The 18,394-nt window shown below is 43.3% G+C and overlaps 1 protein-coding gene across 2 annotated transcripts in view; it reads right to left on the bottom strand.

Moving 5' to 3' along the window:
• LOC102461209 (protein mono-ADP-ribosyltransferase PARP12) overlaps positions 1–18,394 on the bottom strand; it is a 36,148-nt gene that overhangs the window by 4,663 nt on the left and 13,091 nt on the right. For both annotated transcript variants that reach the window (XM_075939347.1, XM_075939357.1), the window contains 8 exons: positions 17,295–17,396; positions 12,156–12,279; positions 10,589–10,778; positions 9,958–10,078; positions 7,023–7,119; positions 4,546–4,621; positions 3,006–3,136; positions 2–153 (listed from right to left, as the gene is read on the bottom strand). In XM_075939347.1, coding sequence (XP_075795462.1) covers positions 2–153; positions 3,006–3,136; positions 4,546–4,621; positions 7,023–7,119; positions 9,958–10,078; positions 10,589–10,778; positions 12,156–12,279; positions 17,295–17,396 — 993 coding nt within the window. The remainder of the gene's footprint in view (position 1; positions 154–3,005; positions 3,137–4,545; positions 4,622–7,022; positions 7,120–9,957; positions 10,079–10,588; positions 10,779–12,155; positions 12,280–17,294; positions 17,397–18,394) is intronic.

Here is an 18,394-nt window from a genome sequence, read left to right as displayed (position 1 = left end):
CCTTTGCCATAAGCTGTCCCATGAAGACCACAGATCCTCCAGTCAAAGTTCTGCTGGCAGATGGCATCGATATGCTTTTTACTGGTCCCATGAAATAAGACTCGTTCACTCACGTCCTTTCCTCCATTAGTCTTCTGCATTTGCTCTTTCTGCCTGTAATAAGCAGCAACGTCAAAGTTGCACTGTGCAAAGACAGACAGGTTCCGATGAGGCAGGTGCTCGGATTATTTATGAGGAGTGTTCAGGTTTTGCAAACTCTTTTAAAAAATTGAGCAATTACACAGAAGTATGATTTTAAAAGGCCTGGTTTAAACAGAAACAGAAGCGAGATGCACCATGTAGTCAAAGATACCTATGTAAGAACTTGTAAGGCTCTGACTTTTGCCAAGTGCCTCCAAAATAGTCAATAAAAAAAAACATTAGTCTGCCTTCCCAGTCTACTGGAGAAATTCTTTGACACATGGGTGTGAGAGTATAATCACAGGTAGACTTTCCTGAAGGAAATCCTAGGCCCGTGGTCACCAACAGATCGATCACGAGATCTCAACCAGTCGATTGCAAGGCATCCTGTCTGCCCTGCCTCCATTTTCCTCCCACCCCCGAGAAGCCCCACTACCTACCTCAAGTGAAAATGGAGGTAGTGTCGGCTTCCCGGGGATGGACAGAAGTCCCACAGCTTAGCGCCACTTCCAGTGATTCCGGAAGTGCGCTAGCTGCTCTGCCGGGTGTACTGTGGGAGGGAGCATTGGCTCCCTGCACCGCACAGGAGGGGTGAGTCAGCCCTGGGGGAGGCGCATGCGGGGGGAAGGGGAGAGGGGGTTGGCCCCGGGGCAGGCTTCCCTGCACAGGGGTGGGGGGTCGGCCCTGGGGCAGATGCGTGCAGGGCTTCCCTGTGCTGCGGGGGGCAAGGGGGGAGTGGAGGAGGGAGGAATCGGCCGGCCCTGGGGCAGGCACGCGCTGGTTTCCCTCGGGGGGGGGGGGAATCCTGGGAGGAGGCAGATGCAGGGGACTCTCTGCCTCCACTGGCACCCCACTCCCCGCTCCCCAGCCCTCACTCCCCACTCCCCGAACGCTGTTCCCTCTCCCCTATCCCCAGCTACAGTACTCTGTCCTTATTCCCGTCCCCACTCCCTGAACTCTGTTTCCACTGGCACCCTATCCCCTGCTGCAGAACCCTGTCCTCTCCCCTCCCAGCACCCTGTTCCCTCTCTCCTGCCCACGGCCGCAGAACTCTGTCCCCAAAAAATGTATAATTATAAATGCTTCATTTTAGATTTAAATAGCATGAATAAAAAACAGACCATTTATTTCATAACTATAAACACGTGATTTTAATTTTATACATCGCATAATTTAAAAATAAACTGTTTATTAGAGTGTGTAAGCAAGGGCTGGGGATAGCAAGTGATGGACAGGAGGAGAATAGAGAGGGCGGGGCAGTAGATCTTCGCCTGTTCCGAGATTTAAAAAGTGATCTTGGGTGTATAAAGGTTGGAGACCACTGGCCTAGGCAGAGTGGAGTTGCAGTCAAACTCCTGCAGAAATTCCCTAGATGACAACTGTGAAAGGTCTGCGATGGGGTGCACCAAACCCACACGGGGCCACTGGAATAATCACTGAGAGCTCAGGAGATCATGCCCCACCCTCCCCTGCTGCCACAGCAGGGGTAGCTCCAGGAGCTGACTCCAGCCGGGACTGAGCAGTCCCGGCTCGTGTCAGCTCCGGAGCCACCCGGGCTGCGGCTCTGTATTTTCAGTGTAGTAAGAGCCACTGGGTTCTTACTACCTTTAAAATGCAGAGACACAGAAATCAGCGCTAGCCAGGACTGCTCAGTCCTGGGTCATGCAGAGTCCAGCAGCCCCTGTTCGCAGCAGACAGCACTGGCCACCGTGAACAGGGCAGGTGCTAGACTAGTCCCTGTTCGTGGCAGCCAGGGCTGGCCACAGGCAGGGGTTGCTTGTTGGCAACAGCCTATGTCCCAGCGGGGAGCTGAGCGCCCCCCTGTGGACTCCTGTAGACAGGGGATGCTTCGCTCGCAGCAGCATCCCCTACCCCCCCCACCTCTGATAGAGGTGGGGGCAGAAGGTGGCGGCACTCTGAAGAGGGTGCTGGGGGCAGCTGGCTTAAAAGCATCGGCTTCAGTCCCCCCCACCCTTGCTGCATTTACTTGTCGAATAATCGACTCGTCGGTAACATCCCTAGGACTGACCCTGGGGATATAGCAGAAGTCGATGCCTGAACCCTTAGCAGGGAAGCTCCCAGCCGCCTAGGACTCTGGGTCAGAACTGAGCGGGAGGGGCCAGGTTCCCCTACTACACCCCACAGACCACTAGGAGTGGCTGCTATTTGCTCTCAATCCCAGCCCAGAGGCTCAAGGACCACAGACTACTCATTCCCCCCCACCCCCTCCACCCAGGGGCTACCTACTGCCTATTGCTGTTCTGCCCCTACTCAGAGGGCCAGAACCCCAAATGTAACTGCCTGCCCCAGCTGAAGGCTTGGGGGCTAGTGAGTGTTTGTTTGCTCAGTCCCATGCAGGGACTGAAGCTCATGGCACTGCAATTACATGTCACAGGGCACCAGCTGGGTGGAGGGGGTGTACCAGCCCCTGAGTGGATAAAGGAGGGAAGACTGGCTTGAACAACAGTGCCCCTCCCCCGTTACATTCTGTCATTTGCACTTGCAGATCTCCTTTGCTGGCTGCCAAATTCCAGCTCTTGTGCAATGTAGCTCATGGGAGAGGCGTTATCTCAGGAAGATGGGCTACTCCCACAGAAGGCTCTGATGTCAAAGTAACCTCTATACTGCTGGAGTTCTGCCTCAGCCAACTGCTCTTCAACTAGGTGCAAATCTCAGCTAAGCAGTGGGCAAGCAAGTTCTAAAAAGCAACTGCGCACTTAATTTACATGACTGCAAACTGGTTTCTGGCACAGGACTCAGAACATAACCCTTAGCAGTAAGTATTAACAACATGAAAACATACTAGAGCAATGTTTTACACTTACCACTGATATACTTTCCAGAGAGTCGGGTTCTGGATTCTCTGAATCTGCCGAATGACTGTTTTGGGCATTGTGCGCTGAAAGTCAGCCTGGACCTTCTTGTATTCGTCAGAAGAGCTGGGAAGTTTGATGAGCTGTAAAATAAATATAAATATAAATATATAAATATATATATATATATATATATATATATATATATATATATATATATATACACACACACACACACACACACACACACACACACAAGCCAGTCTCTTATCTTTTACAGACACATCACAAGCCATCATATTATTACTTCTCAAGTCCTAAAAGTGAACTTTAGAAACACAGGAAATTAACTTGAGCTTTCCTACATTTACTGGAAGATTCATTGAAGGTTTAAATGGGGAAATCCTGAGAGTTCTTATTCTTTAAATAAAAAGATGGGAGCAGGTATCTTTAAGATTCAAAGGGGGAGAAAAAAAAAAAAACTTTATTTCTCCCCAGTTATAGTAGCTAAACAGAGCTGAGGGAGGAGGTATTCATGAAATTTGTCAACTTCTTTATTCTATTTCAAATTTTCAAAATGTGAAAAATTTCCACCCACTTTACTAAATAAATGTTAAGAACAAAACCCATAACATTAGTAAAATATTTCCTCCTCTTGACTGCACATTTATAATAAAAAAAGCCCAACCTTCCCTTCCACCCTGTCCTTCAGATCATCTTTAAGGTGCTGCCTCAGGAATACCTTGTCTATAATCACCTGGCAGTATACTCTACAATGAGACTAAAATCCTGTATTCCTACCTGCTCCATCCAAGAATAGGAATGAAGTAAGTTTGCCTCACCACCTGATCAGCTATTTTGTGCTGTTGAATTTATAGTGCCAGTGCCCAAAAAACGTATAGCCCCTTGGACCAGAACCAAACACAAGACAACATAGCACAGGGGAGGAGTAAATAGAACTGAAAAGCGGTTTCAATTCAATTCTCCCCAATTTGACTACTGGACATTAACCAAGTCTTGTCTCTAGGTTAATGCAGTCATTGCAGCTTGATTAGGCCAAAGCCCAGATCCTCCAGTAAGATCTGCCTGAAAGGTGATGATTCTTCCAGACACCTAAACCACCACATGGTCATCACATTCCACAATGGCAGTCAGGTGGAAAGCGGACCTCTTAAACACCAATTTATTCTGTTTCCCCAATTCTACTGTAACACAGAACCAAGGAGAGACCATTCACTAAACTGACAGCTAACGCTACTTATCTAACAAAACACAAGCTCTTGGTTCCAAAGAAACTTGCATCTATCGAGGCATGCAGTTGGGTGATAAGGACACGCTGCCCCTCACACAATCTCGCCCTCAGAAATGTGGTCCCACAAAAGAGAAAGGTGAGGGATATGAAAGCTTTCTAGCTGCTACTGCAAGAAGAGGTACAATCAGAAGTCACAAGGTGGTGGTGCAATATCCCCTAAGTGGGACTACGCAGAGTCTCTCTCAAAAAGCCTATGTTTTAAAACGCTGTACGTGGTCAGATAAAGTAAGAGCTCCATACCTTGTATCCCAGTTCAGGTAAAGCTGATTTGTCCCAGTGAGCTGGAATGGATTCTTCTTCTGAATAATCAACACCACTGTATAATACAAGAGATTTTGTATTTATATTAAAAAAAATCATAATATTTACAGCATTACACTGAAGGAGAGCTTTGCCTAAGTTAGAATAGATAATAGGAATAGGGATAAAATGACAGGAAAGTGCTCAGTATCAACTGAATTACTAAACTGAGCTCAAACTACTCATAATGTTGTTGTAGAGGTCACCAGTTCTCACACAAACCAAACATTTAGGGGTTACATCCCTTGTGTTACCATTAAGCTCACTTTGCTTGGGCCTTCTGCAGTTTTGCATCCCAGTCTCTAGGTGGTAAGAGGTTATGGCCTTTCTACTGATTAATAACAATCTACCATTACACATGTCCAATTCCAACTGCCTACACAGGACTAGAACATAGATCTTGAGATATCATATATCAGAGCATTATGTGAAAATATGGAAACACTGAGCTCCTGTGTAGCCTCAAGATATTAAAATGTTATTTTCTAGTTCCTAACAGCCAAAATGTCAAGTTTAATCTTCAAATCCAGCTTGACTTGATAGCAACAAAAGCATGCTTGGGGCACCTATGTATAACAGTGGTTAGGAAACATTTCAGCATCACAAATGCATTGTGCTTGTTCTCATTTACAAAACACTAAACAATGTGTCTCTCATTCTAAACTCACTTACCCAAGAGAGCATGTATAGCTAAGTTACTACACTATTTTATCTAATGGCCCTCCATCACTTATTAAAATAAAACAACAACATCCTCATCCTCATGATGGAGATATACCATCTCATAGAACTGGAAGGGACCGTGAGAGGTCATCGAATCCAGTCCCCTGCCCTCACAGAAGGACCAAGTACCATCCCTGACAGATTTGCCCCAAAGCCCTAAATGGCCCCCTCAAGGATTGAGCTCACAATCCTGGGTTTAGCAGGCAAATGCTCAAACCACTGAGCTATCCCTCCCCCCTACAAGTTTTTTCCCTACAAGTTCCTAACCCTCCTAAACACCATACTACATTAACAATGACAATTTCCAATTTGCTGCATAGATCGTCAGTTACAAATTTATGGCACAAGACAAAAACTGCAGAATGGTTAGGCAGAACACACAGCTGTTACTCATATTTTCATTAATGAAATACACAAAAAAGTAGGCAGGTGCCAATGAAATCTGCTGACAACATAAAATTGTAGGCATTTTCAATTCTGAGAAAGATCAAAATATTAGAGAATTGGATTACCTAGAGGGCTGGAGTAATAGAAATTGGATGAAATGTAATATCATGCACTTAGGGACTAATACAAATTTCTGCTATAAACTGGGGGCTCATCAGTTGGAATGTCAGAGAAGACAGATCCGGGTGTATTAGTTGATCCCAGGACGACTATAAGCCACCAGGGTAAAGCAGCTTAAAAAAAGTGAATGTGATCCTAAAATGCATCAGACAAGGCATTTCCAGTAGAGATAGAGAAGCGTTAATGCCATTTCACAAGGCACGGATAATAATCTGGAACACTGCATTAAATTCTGGTCACTCGTGTCCAGGAAAGAAGAATTCAAACTGGATCAGGTACAGGACATAAACTACTAGAATGAGGGGTAGGAGACTAGAGAGCCCAACTTACAAAAAGGACACTAAAAGAGCTTGCCTTGTTTAGCCTAGCAAAACAAAGGTTGAGACAGCGCTAGCCAACCAACCAGATTAAAATAAAAAAATCTGAGTAATCTTGGTGAGAAAGAGTACTGGGTTTCCCATCAAATCACTGACTTGAATCCTGCTCATGGGCTCTGCCCCTTCCTAGCAGCTCTTTGTAGTCTATGCTTGCCCAATTATTAACTGATTACAACAATGAGCAAGCTATTTTTAGAGTAGGACTAGAAAGTGTGAACAAAAAAACACCCACTCAAATGAATAATTACTCCTCCCCACAACTCTGTTTAGTTCTAAAAAACACTGCCATACTCATTTTAGTTGGGGCTGGCAAGGATACTCAAGGAACTGTGAGAAAGGCTGTTTCTATTACCAATGGCTCAAAGGTTTATTTTTGCGTTTTATAGGCACCAACTACTGTATGGGGGAGAGAGGATCTAAAGAGACGTGGGCCATTACATATAGAAATTAAGTCTCGCTTACTTTAACATTTTCTGAAGTCTATCTGAAATTGATATCAGTTTTCAGACACATTCTATCCTATCTCGCAATTATTATAATTAGCATTCATAGTGCAGTAGCACCTAGACATCTCAGACGGTTCCGGGCCCTTATTGTGCCAAGTCCTTTAAAGTCATATTAAAGGAAAGACCCTGTTTCCAAAGAAACCTTTGCTTACTATTCATGTGCTCTCTGCAAGATACTGCATAATAATGGATATGTATGTATTCATGCAATATCTCAAAATAGAGTACAGTAGCTGTAGTTTACCTGATTCTCCTCTTCTCCACATCTTGTGGAGAGACATATTTGGGTCTCCTGCAAACCTCCCTCTCTGTCTTAAAGCGAAGGTTTCTCTGCTTCATGGCTGAAAACACAACAAAGACAGCAAATTTCTTTCAACAATGTTCACATTTGGGGCAAAATTCTCCATTAACATTCTCTGCCAAGCCTGTTACCAAACAATACCAGCATCCAGCTCTTATTATATGACGCAAACTCCCATTTGTGTCCGACTACAGCAGCTATGCTCTGCCATGTAGCTCAAAGAATTCTTACTCCAACGTTTTATTGGTTTTGCTCTGGAATTAAAGGAAATGGCAGATACTTCACTTTACTTTCCAGGGCTTTGGAGAAAATAGCTGCTATCTGCGATGCATCCATGGGATAATCCTCACACTGTTCTGCTCATGTGCTTCAACCTTCACCTGACAGGACCAACCCTACAGAATGGCATTCTTCACACTCAGGTTTCAGCCTCTCCCGTAACAATGTCAACAAAGGTGACAGTGTTATGTGGACATTAGGAATGTAAAATCCCATTTCATTGACTAACTGGTTCACCAACTAAATGGAAGCGAGTGGAAGGTACTCCAGCCTAGCTGGAACAGCCCAACTGCCCGCTGCTGGGCTGGCATGGCTCCACCACAGGCATGGGCTAAAGTAACCCCTGTCTGCAGAGGGTCCTCCCCCTTCCCCCCAAAGGAGCTGGAGAAGCCCCCTGCTCCCACCAGTTAATTTTAACTGCTAAACCTCATCTGTTAAGGGTGAGGCTTATCAGTTAACTGATTAAACCTTCACATCCCTAGTGTAAACCTCTCTCTCCTTAAAGCTCTTCCTAGATTATTAATTCTTCAACCAGGCTGCCAAAACAGGCACCAAGGGAAGGGAGGCCACCCTTCTCCATCCGGACTTAGCGGCATTAAGACCTTGTGGGTAGGAAATATTGTTGTATGATTACTTTTTGTACACTTAGATAAGTTTTAATTTGATTGTTTTAATGACATCTGGGGAAGAAATCCAAGTGATTTGTGTTCTTGCCACTGTATTTATTGTGGTGATTATCATCATCTTCCCTTTAGCAATAAAATTGTTTTCTATTTCATTCCCTGAGTTAAGGTGTGATTGCTGTCAATCCCTTACTGGCACTAAAGAGGGGGAAATCTGATGGTTCCACTGCATGGTCACCTGGGATAGAGGACGAACTTAGATTTTCTGGTCAGCTTGGTGAGCCTTACCCATTCAAAATTCACTAGAACTCCTTCCCAGCCTTTGAAAAAGGCAGAGATCATCGTTCATTTATTTATTTATTTAAAAGCAGAACGTTTCAGTTGCGTTTCCCATTCTCATCAACATTTTATTCTTTTGGCTGCCAACTGCAGCCTCCACTTCCTGAATGAAGACAGATCTGATGATGAAAGACCCAGAACTAGAAGAGTTTTATGACTAGACAGCCAGTTCCCTCCCTCCACTTTTCCCAGTTACAGAGGCAATCCAGAAAGAGAAAGGAGGTATGTCAGGGTAGAGATACTGAGGCTGGGTAATTTATAATCCAGCAGTTCTTCCCAACAAGTTAGAACAGACCTGATGTCTACACTAGATCACGCCAGGAGCCAAAGCAAACTTTATCTGTCCCTAATACAGGGAGCTGAGAGCCATGGCCAGCACAGCGATACATTTTCCCTCTGGTGCCTACATAAGAATACAGGGTTGTCTGGAGACATCGTCTTATCAGGGGCTTGTACCTTACATGGCCATGTACTGCAACTGCTGCCAGTTCACACAATCATCTCCAATCAGGGTTTAAAAAGAAATGGGGTCTCTTTCAGGGAGCCACAGAGAAAGAGGTTCTTGTAGGGAAACCCCTTAGAAACGGATAAGCGTGAGCAGCAAGCAGAGGGTGAAGTTTACACTGTATTAAAGTGACAAGAAAAAAAAAGCCAAATCTCAGAAAGGGATTCATACTCTCATACTTCAGGACTTCATACTCGCCCCAGAGCAGGATGGGAACTCCACTCTGCTTAAAGACTGAGTTCCAGAACAACCTCCAGGAGAAAGTTCATGTTTCCCTTCTGCCTATTTTTCTGGGTAGAAAGCAACAGTAGCAGAGATTCAAGACTAGTCCTAGTGAATCTAAGTGGGGCCAAGTGGTTTGTGTTTCTCCAGGCGTATGCACAGTAGGTTTGGGGAACACATGGGAAGGGGATTATCATCATATATATAGCAGCCCAATGTCTGAGTGTCTGTAACGCTGAAATGCTGGCTGTTCCCTCTGGGCGGCGCTGTTGCTGAAATGCTGGCTATTCCCTCTGGGCAGCCCATGCTGCATGAGGAGTGTGGGGTCCAAATAGCAGCTTCTACCACTTGCTCCCCTGCAGCGGCCTGGCTGAATGGCGCAGAAGTCAGTCGAACGCCACGGCAGGAGGCAAAGCGGTACGGGGCAGTGACATGCGGCATGACAGCGGCTCCAGGCCCTGCCCCCTGGCCATGAACGTCACCGCCCCGCCCCCCTTCACCTCCTGCCATGGCGCTCGACTGACTTCTACACCACTCAGCCAGGCCGCCGCGTGGGAACAAGTGGTGCAAGCAACCTTTGGGCTCCACACACCCCATGCAGCACGGTTATTTGGGCGCCGCACTCCCCATTTGGGCTCCACGGTCTCCCGAGTGAGAGGCAGGAGGGGGAGGAGAGCTGAGAGAGAGGGGGAGACAGGAGGAGGAGGAGACAGGAGGAGGAGGAGAAAGAGATGGAGCGAGAGACCGGAGGCTCAGGAGAGAAAACCGATGTGGAGGAGACCTGAAAATCCCATCTTATGATGGGCTAATTGGCTAGTATTCTCATAAAAGCGAATAATATCTTAACTTCTCCTTTAGTATCATAATTTACACAACATACATGAAAGGAGGAAGAAAAAGCCTTACATACCATTAAAGTTGAGTTCATATTCATGTCTCCCAGCTTTGAATTGCAATGTTGGAGACCCTTTTGCTAGATAAGCATTTTCCAGGTCACTGCTGCATACAGTGGAAGCAGAATGATCATCATCCTGCCAGGTCAGAACAAAGAAGGAAGATTTTTCTTAACCTTCTTAAAATGAGAAAGTGCAAAGTATTTATGCAATGGCATCTGTTGCCTGTACAGGCCTGTGTGCTCCTGGCCTTTAAAATAAGGACCCATCCTTCACCAAGAAGACAGAGAAACCTTTCCCAACTCCTGAGATGGAGATGAGAAGGGAAGAAGGTGCCTCTGATTCTGAAAGATTGAGAAACACTGAAGAAAGGAGGTGGTTAAATTTCAAGCAATGAATACAGGTGGAAATACCTATCGCCTATTTCAGACAACGCATTGAGCAGATGTCAGTCACCAATAAAACTGTCAGTCATTACTGACTGCTCCTGCATTTGAGCCTCTAAACCTAAACGTGAAAGTCTCCATATCCCATTACTAATCCCGAGTCCAAATTTGATTGACAGATTATTAAAATAAAAGAGACTGCCCATGTAGCTTCCAGTAGTTTTCACAGATTGGGGAGCTGCCTTTCCATCTACACACTTACTTCCGTTCCATATTCACGCCACAAACCATATTCGTCCTTCCAGTACCAGAGCCAATCTGTTGTAAGAATGAAGTGAGGGGGTTTGGTCACGGATGATGCTGTGGAGAGGCGTCTAACTTTGGTGGAGCCACATGTCATGTTCTGAAAAGATACAGTCTGCAAGCCACTGCCAGCACTGCTGAATGAAAATCTGAGAGAGAGGGCCAAAGAGTTTAAAAACATACAAACGAAACACTTCTGAGTCAGATATCCATAAAAACAATGCCAAATATTATACCTAATATCAAAGTAATGCAAGTGTCCCCAAGGGTGGAGTGAAAAGTTATGATTCCTATGACAAATCACTATTCACTCTTCCCACCACTCAGACATGTATATTATTTTATATTATACATGGTGCCAAAGTTCAAGACATACTACTGTAAATCTATGTGAAATCATAACTTAAGAGATCACAGTCACAACCACTGTGGTTCTTGAGTCAGACATAACAGGCATGTGTAAATGTCACATACACTTCTGCTAATTCCTTAAATTCTGATGGGGAATGCCTCTTGGCTTTTGATCTCTCTAAAGCAGGAACAGAAGATTGTTAATCACACAATTATTTTTGTGACACACCCTCAAAACTCATTTTTACTTGTAGCTTAAACCAGGCTTTGAATAGCTTATGCTGGTTCATAAGAAGGAGTTAATCAACAAAGCTGTATGTTGGCTGCTCCAATCACCTCTTTACAATTTCCAGTGTTCAGTGGCCACTAACCATAGATATGCAACCTGGGAAACCAAGCTTCAATCCAAAAGCTCATTATCAGTACAGATGCAAGAGAATCTCTTGGGTGTTAGCAGCAACAGTGCTGCTGTCATTTTTCCAGGCCATGAGCCATTAGAAGCCAAGACCACTACAAACTCAATAGATAGAACATGAGATCCTTTTTAAGTAAGTGGCCCATATACACAGTCCAGTGCAATATGCCGCATATTGGTATGAGTCTCCTCCAATATTTTCTTTGAACTACCATAGCAATTCCAAAGCTTTCTTAAGTTATTCCCACCTTCCCAATTGCTACCTATGCCCCTCAGTGCTCTCTCTCTCTTCCTCCTCCTCCCCCTACTTCTCCCACATCACCTACTTGTAAGGACTCCATATTGAAATAGCACTCGTCAAAGGCAGGGCTGAATCAGAACCAGAGCTAGTCAAAACAGGACAGATTTTCAAGAATATTTTAGTCTAAATTCTTTGCAATCAAAAGTTTTCCCACCATCTCCATTGTAAATAATCAATTTGTAAAATAGTGCAAAACAAAAGACACCTAAGCTAGTAAATTAGTTATCTGGAATATAGTAGACCCAAGATGGATCCCAGTCTACAATTAACAACCAGGGGGCCAGATCCATTAGCTGATATAGATCCTCCAAATCCCATTATGTTCACTAAATAAAATGAAGCAGTTTAGGCACTGGCTTTAATGGAGCTGTGCCAATTTATACCACCTAAGAATCTAGCTCAATATTTTACACTCAGAGGGAAAGCTCCAAACATTAGTATATTACTAACAGTTTATACCTGGTATTACTGGGTTCACAGTATGCCTTTTCAATTTTCTCCATATCCTTCAAGTCCTTCCACAGGGCACCTTCCAAGACCTGCCATCTATATGGCAAATGAAAATGAATTCTGATACACTTATCTTAAAAAAAAAAATAAAAAAAATGAAGCCATGTTAGTTCTATGGTTTAACACATGATTTTTCTGGGGTATCTGTATTGGACTTCTATGCTTGTGAAAATGCCAGGTACACAGCACTAAAAAGTGTCTACCCACTGAATAGGTACAGCTTTCATACACTGGCCAACCAAAGCAATTCAGTTGTTACCAAGAAGGAATCTCTCCTCTGATCTTATTGTTTAATTTCTCTAGCCCCACTACAATGTTTGCTTGTATTGAAGGCTACTATAAAGGATATCATTATGGCAATGGGTTTGTGTGTTTGCTTTAAAGTTATATGGTCCTTTGTGTATTATGAACTTAAATCCCCACAATGGAATATTTTTTTTAAACTGAACAGATTATACTAGTGACCTTATTAAAGCCAATGAGACCTCCAGTTAGATTCCTAGAACTAATATCTATTACTCCCCAAGCTGATGCTGTTCAAACAGTCCAGTCTTCTTTACCACTGATAAGATGGCAGACCAGGAGCCAAAGCTTGCCAAGGTCCCTCGCTGTCAACTGAACACAGACAAATATCACGATGGAATTTGTGTTAGTGTTCTTAAAATAAATATTAGATTTAAAAACTGTGTAGACTTTTAGGAAATGATTGTAAGTTGCTGTATATATTGATCTCACTTATAACAGGAGGTACAGATATTATAACGTAATGGTATCTTTATACTGTTTGGGTTTTAGGAGGGCAAGATTTCTAAGCATAAGCAAATGATCCCCAGCTGCTTGGGCTGGGTTAGCCCTAAATGACATACCGAGCTTAAATATTACAAGCAGTTTCTATCATCTTTGGAAACTAAGATTGTAATTCATTTGTGTACTTATGTTTACCTGCTTTATTAACCTAGTAGATTATTCTTTTATTTACTTTTCCTAGTTAAATACGTTTTTTAGGTAAATTATTAGATAATTAGCGACAAGTGTCACTGGTTTAAGTTCTAAGAGGACTCTGATCTGGAGTAAGCCTTTCAAACTGGAAGGAACCTCAACATTGTGATTTTTGGTGTAAGGGACTATCTACCAGAAAGCAAATTCACCTGGATGGCAAGACAGATAGGAGTACTCAAGGCAACTGTCTGGGACTCCACGTTTTAGTGGGTAAGACAGTCACGCTTAATAACTGATTGATGAAATCTACAGAACTCACAACTCGTTTGTGCCCTGCTTAACTGTCAGCCTCAGACCACACTCTACTCAAACCACTGCAGGATAGCCAGACTGCTACCCCTCTTCCTCTTAACAGTATAGGCATTTTGTGACAGAGACAGAGCTCATACTAAGAAGTAGAGATACGCACAGCGGCTGAGCTAACATGAAACCCTTCAACCAGAAAAAGTGAAGACAAAATAAAGTCTGTATGCATAAAGTTCAAACTGTTTTTCATTCAACAGCAAAAGACAGAGGACCTTGAACAGCAGCTGAAATCAAAGAAACCACACTGCGCACATTATGAAAGTAGGCACCATCAGCAGAGAGGCAGTAGGGTGACACCAGGAGCAAGGGAAAGGATGAAAGGAGAACATGGCAACAAGGAATAGAAGAAGAGATGTAACATTCACAGATAGCAGCAACAGGTACTCCACCCTGACCAGTTGGAGGTAGGGAAGTTAAATATAGTTTATTCAACTAATCAACTAGTTGATAAGCAGTGATAAATGATTTTTCCATCGACTAGTCAATAAACAGGGGAGCCACAGCAGAGTTAGCGCCCGGACCTGGAAGCTAACCCCACTGCAGCTCTTCCTTTTAAATTCTTAATTGAATAGTCGATTCATCTCTTGAATTCTTATTGGTTAGTCGACTATTCCATAGTCCCCGGGGGTGGGGCCAGCAGCCAGTGGGCTCCAGCCCCACTCCTAGGGAGCCCCCTGCTGCCCGTGCAACTGCCTCTTTATCAGAGGCAGCAGTGTGGGGTGCCAGGAGGGAATTGGTCCACCAGGGGAGTCAGTTTAAAAAGCAGATTCCCTCGTGGACCAGCTGCCTGTCACACCACACTGCTGCCTCTGATCAGAGGCAGCAGCATAGGTTGGCAGCAGCCCCTGCCCGGGATGGAGGGGCCTGAGTTCCCAGACCCAGCATGAGCTGGACTGCCTGCCTGCCTGGCTCCTAATACATATTAAATGCAGAGCCGCAGTGGGGGTAGGTCCTGTACCTGGCACAAGCTGAGTCTGAGTCAGGCTGCTAGCCAGCCTGGTAAAAAATTTACTGCGGGGGCAGGAGAGGGGAAAAATGGGTGTAGTGTATAGCATTAACCTATAAGCTTTTGCTTATCAATTAATCGGTTAATCTACTATACTATTACATCTGTAGCCCTCAACAGTCTCATTTCCTTGCTCAGAAACTCCTTTGACTCTGCTGTACCATTTTTTAAGATGGGGTGGCCAGTACGATACACAGTATTCCAGGTGAGGCCACACAATTGATATAAGGCATTATAATGTTCCCCAGGTTATTCTCCATTCCAGTCTAACCTTGTTCGTTTTATCTTTAGCTGGGCATCAGCCAGAGATCTTCATTGAGTTCTCTACACTGGCACCCAGTTTCCTACCTGGAGTGAATACAGTTGATTTAGAACCTTGAAAAATACACTAGTAGTTTAAAAGATTTCCCTCCACCATGCGTTAACTTTATCAACACAGTACTTTTTTGCCACCTCATTGCCCACTGACCATTAGTTCAATCTCTCTGAAGTTCCTCAGTCCCTCCTGGTCTTGACTAATCTAAACCCATGTCTACACAACAAAATTAGGTTGACCTTATTTGCACCAGCATACAGCCACTGCCGTTATTATATTGCTTGTATGTGTGCATACTTGGCTCCTTGTATCTGTGGTGAGCATGGTCAACATAAGAAACACAATGTTTAGACTGAGACTGAGCAAATTACATTGACTGTGACTATACGTCACTTGGGAAGTCGTACTAAATCAGCATAGAGGGGCACTTACATCAACAGGAGCCAAATTTATCCCAGGTTGAAGCAAGGTAGCTTATGTTGACCTAATCAAGTAGTGTAAACCGGGCCTAAACAACTTGTGTCATATTAATTTTACTACTCTGCTCTCTTTTCCCAAAGCCTTCATAAATACATTAAATTCCATACCCAATACATAGCTTTGAGGCATCTCACTGTTTGCAAGGATGAAAGCTAAAGGTGACTATTTAATCCTACTCTGTTTTCTAATTCCTAGCCACTTTTTAATCCATAGCAATACTTTGCCTCTCACCACATGACGATTTTGATTCGTTATTAGTATTTTGTGAAGGACCTTGTCAAAGGCTCTTGAACATTTAAAAAATTGCCTGCCAGTGGATACAGTTTTTGAAATGTTGAAAGAATTCTACTAGATTAGTAAAATACCATTTTCCTTTGCAGAAAACATACTATCATATAATGATTCACCAGGTGTTTTAGTCATCTATTCTTAAACCATCATTTCAACCAAGTTGTCAAGTACAAATGTAAGCTTTATTAGCCTGTAATTCCATACATCTCCTCTAGCATCTTTTCTGAATTATAGATGTATCATGTGTTACCTATCAATCTTCTTGAGCAGTAGTTTAAAAAATAAAAATAAAAAAAGAGAGACTATGTAGGCCCAAAAGCCTAACAGAGAAAATTGATTTACTAAATATTTGTTTAGCTTTTGTTTAACTCTGTTCGTTCTATAAGAAACCTTTGCTTTGCAAAAAGGCTTGCTTGTGAAATTATTTACTGTTCTGTGTATAAGTAAAGAAACATAAGATATGCTGACAAATAAAAAATAAAGGTGTCAAATATTCCATATAACCAAGAAAAAAATGAATATTCAAAAAAGCGCCAACCGAATATCAGGGTATTTAGGATAACTCAACAAGTACAGATTGATTAACCTAAAGTAAAGGCATATATTCCCCCAAAATAAAAAACCAGAAAAGCAAAATAAAAAAAATAACTATGCTGCAACAATCCAAAATAATGCTCTTTGGGGGCAACCTTAACTACTTTGTATGAACAACTCCAGCGTGACACAGCAAGGCCCCACAGAGTTGAAGGGGAGCTGATTACAATAAAAGAATCATGTATTACCATGGAACTCTGGGTTCATTCCAAAAAAGCCCACACATTAAAGCTTTGAACATGTTTGACAAAAACCCCAGCTGCCCGATGCTCATGTGCAGCTGGCCACTGAAGCTGTCTAGGCAATGCTACAAACTGGTAACTATATGATCCAGATTGGGGATGGGTGGGAAGCCATATGCCAATTTTAATGCCTACATTGTATTTTTAATTAAAAAAATGCAGAGTATTTTGAAAAAAAAATTCCATGTGCTTCTATAAGCATAACACTTCATACTTAAGGGCCTTCAGAACTGTCAGGTACAGGTCGATTACTACTAAATCTAAAGTCTAATAATAAATTAAGATGGTTGCCAACACCATCTGTGATCAGAAGTCCTATATGTTGTTTTATGGTTACCAGAACAAGCAATACAACAAAAGAAAGGGCGGATGGCAGAAGGTAGAGGAACTTTCACATCGACTCCATGTTGTAACAGTAACAAAGAGAATCAAGGGTAACATTAGAGATCTGGAAAGAGAATCAATATGGGACTACCCAAACTGACGTTCTCAGAGCTTCTTCCTGTGCTAAGCATAAATGAGGCAGATGGGGAGAGGGCAGGGGGAGAAACAGGTATCAGAAACAAGATGAAGGCTGTATAAATAGTAAAAGAAGAAGGGTCACTAATTTATGGAGCAGCGCTCTTTCAGCCTTTGTAGATGGAGGAAAAAAATAGCAACAATGGCCTTTTGGGAAAAGTGTACAAACTAAGGATGATGGGAAGAAAGAAAGAAAAAAAGATATTAAGAAGGGAAGACTAGCTGCCAGCCATTATTATACAGGATATACCATAGGAATATCTGATGACTAAACAAAACACACACATTAAAATAAAGAAAAATTAATGCAACTGGCTTGTATCAGGATTACTTACCTTGAAAGCTACAGCTTTTCCTGATGAAATACAAGCAGATCTCTTCCAATTCTTCATTATTATTTGTATTCAAGGATATCTGACTAAGACTGCCTCTCCTCTCTACAAAGGGAGAAACAAAACTGTCCTTTACAAAATTAAATATGGGCATACAGTTACAACATAACCAAAGTCATAGCATACTTCAATTTTATAGCATAGATGGGGCTTTAACTGTGCTCCGTAACAAACTAAAGCCTTTGTCGTTTTGTAACGGCCATTAGTCCAATTACATAAGGCTCTTTTTTCTTGTGTATTACCGACAGTCCCTAATTTGGTCCAATATACATTTTTAGATTCTTAGCATGTAAATGACACCTAACATAAGGATTCCCTTACAGACATAACTGAAATATTCATAACTAAGGCAGCAAGTCTTTCATGGAGGTTGCAGAAATCATAGATGCTATGATTTTCTGCTACTCTCATAACTTCTGCAGTGGCTGTTGTGGCTGACTTCAGGGTCACCTGGGCAGCTGGCTCCAGGGATCGTGCAGCAGTGGTCCTGGGTGCTGACCACAGCAAGTGTCTGAGCAGTGGTCCTGAGGGCTGTCCCAGCATCAGCCAGTGTGGCTCCTGCTAAGGTGGCCCTGAGGAGTGGCTGCCCCAGGGCCAATGATGCTCAGGTAGCTGGTGTGGCTAGCTCAAGGGAGTGCCCAACAGCAATGGTCCCAGGGGTACCTGGAGACGCTCCGGAGTCATCCCTGGGAGCAGCCACTGAAGGGCCCAGAGCAGTGGAGCCCTAGAAATAGAGATTTAGTCATGGGTATTTTGGTAAAAGTCAGAGATGGGTCCAAGGAGGTGAATTTTTATGTATTATCCATTACTTTAACCAAAAATACCTGTAACTAAATCTTAGCTGTACCCATCACTAGGGCCCTACCAAATTCACAGCCATACAACATGAGTCACAGTCCATGAAAACTAGTGTTCTCCTGTGAAATCTGGACTTGTGTGTGCTTTTACCCTATACTACAGGTTGCACCTCTAAAATCCAGGATTCTCTGATCCTGAAACATCCGTGGTCAGGCTGGACCACAGATGTTTCAGGATCAGAGAGT

Source organism: Pelodiscus sinensis, chromosome 1 (genome assembly GCF_049634645.1).
Source record: "Pelodiscus sinensis isolate JC-2024 chromosome 1, ASM4963464v1, whole genome shotgun sequence".
Taxonomy (NCBI): domain Eukaryota; kingdom Metazoa; phylum Chordata; order Testudines; family Trionychidae; genus Pelodiscus; species Pelodiscus sinensis.
Note: the sequence above shows the minus strand (reverse complement) of the source record. Positions and strands in the feature narration are given on the sequence as shown.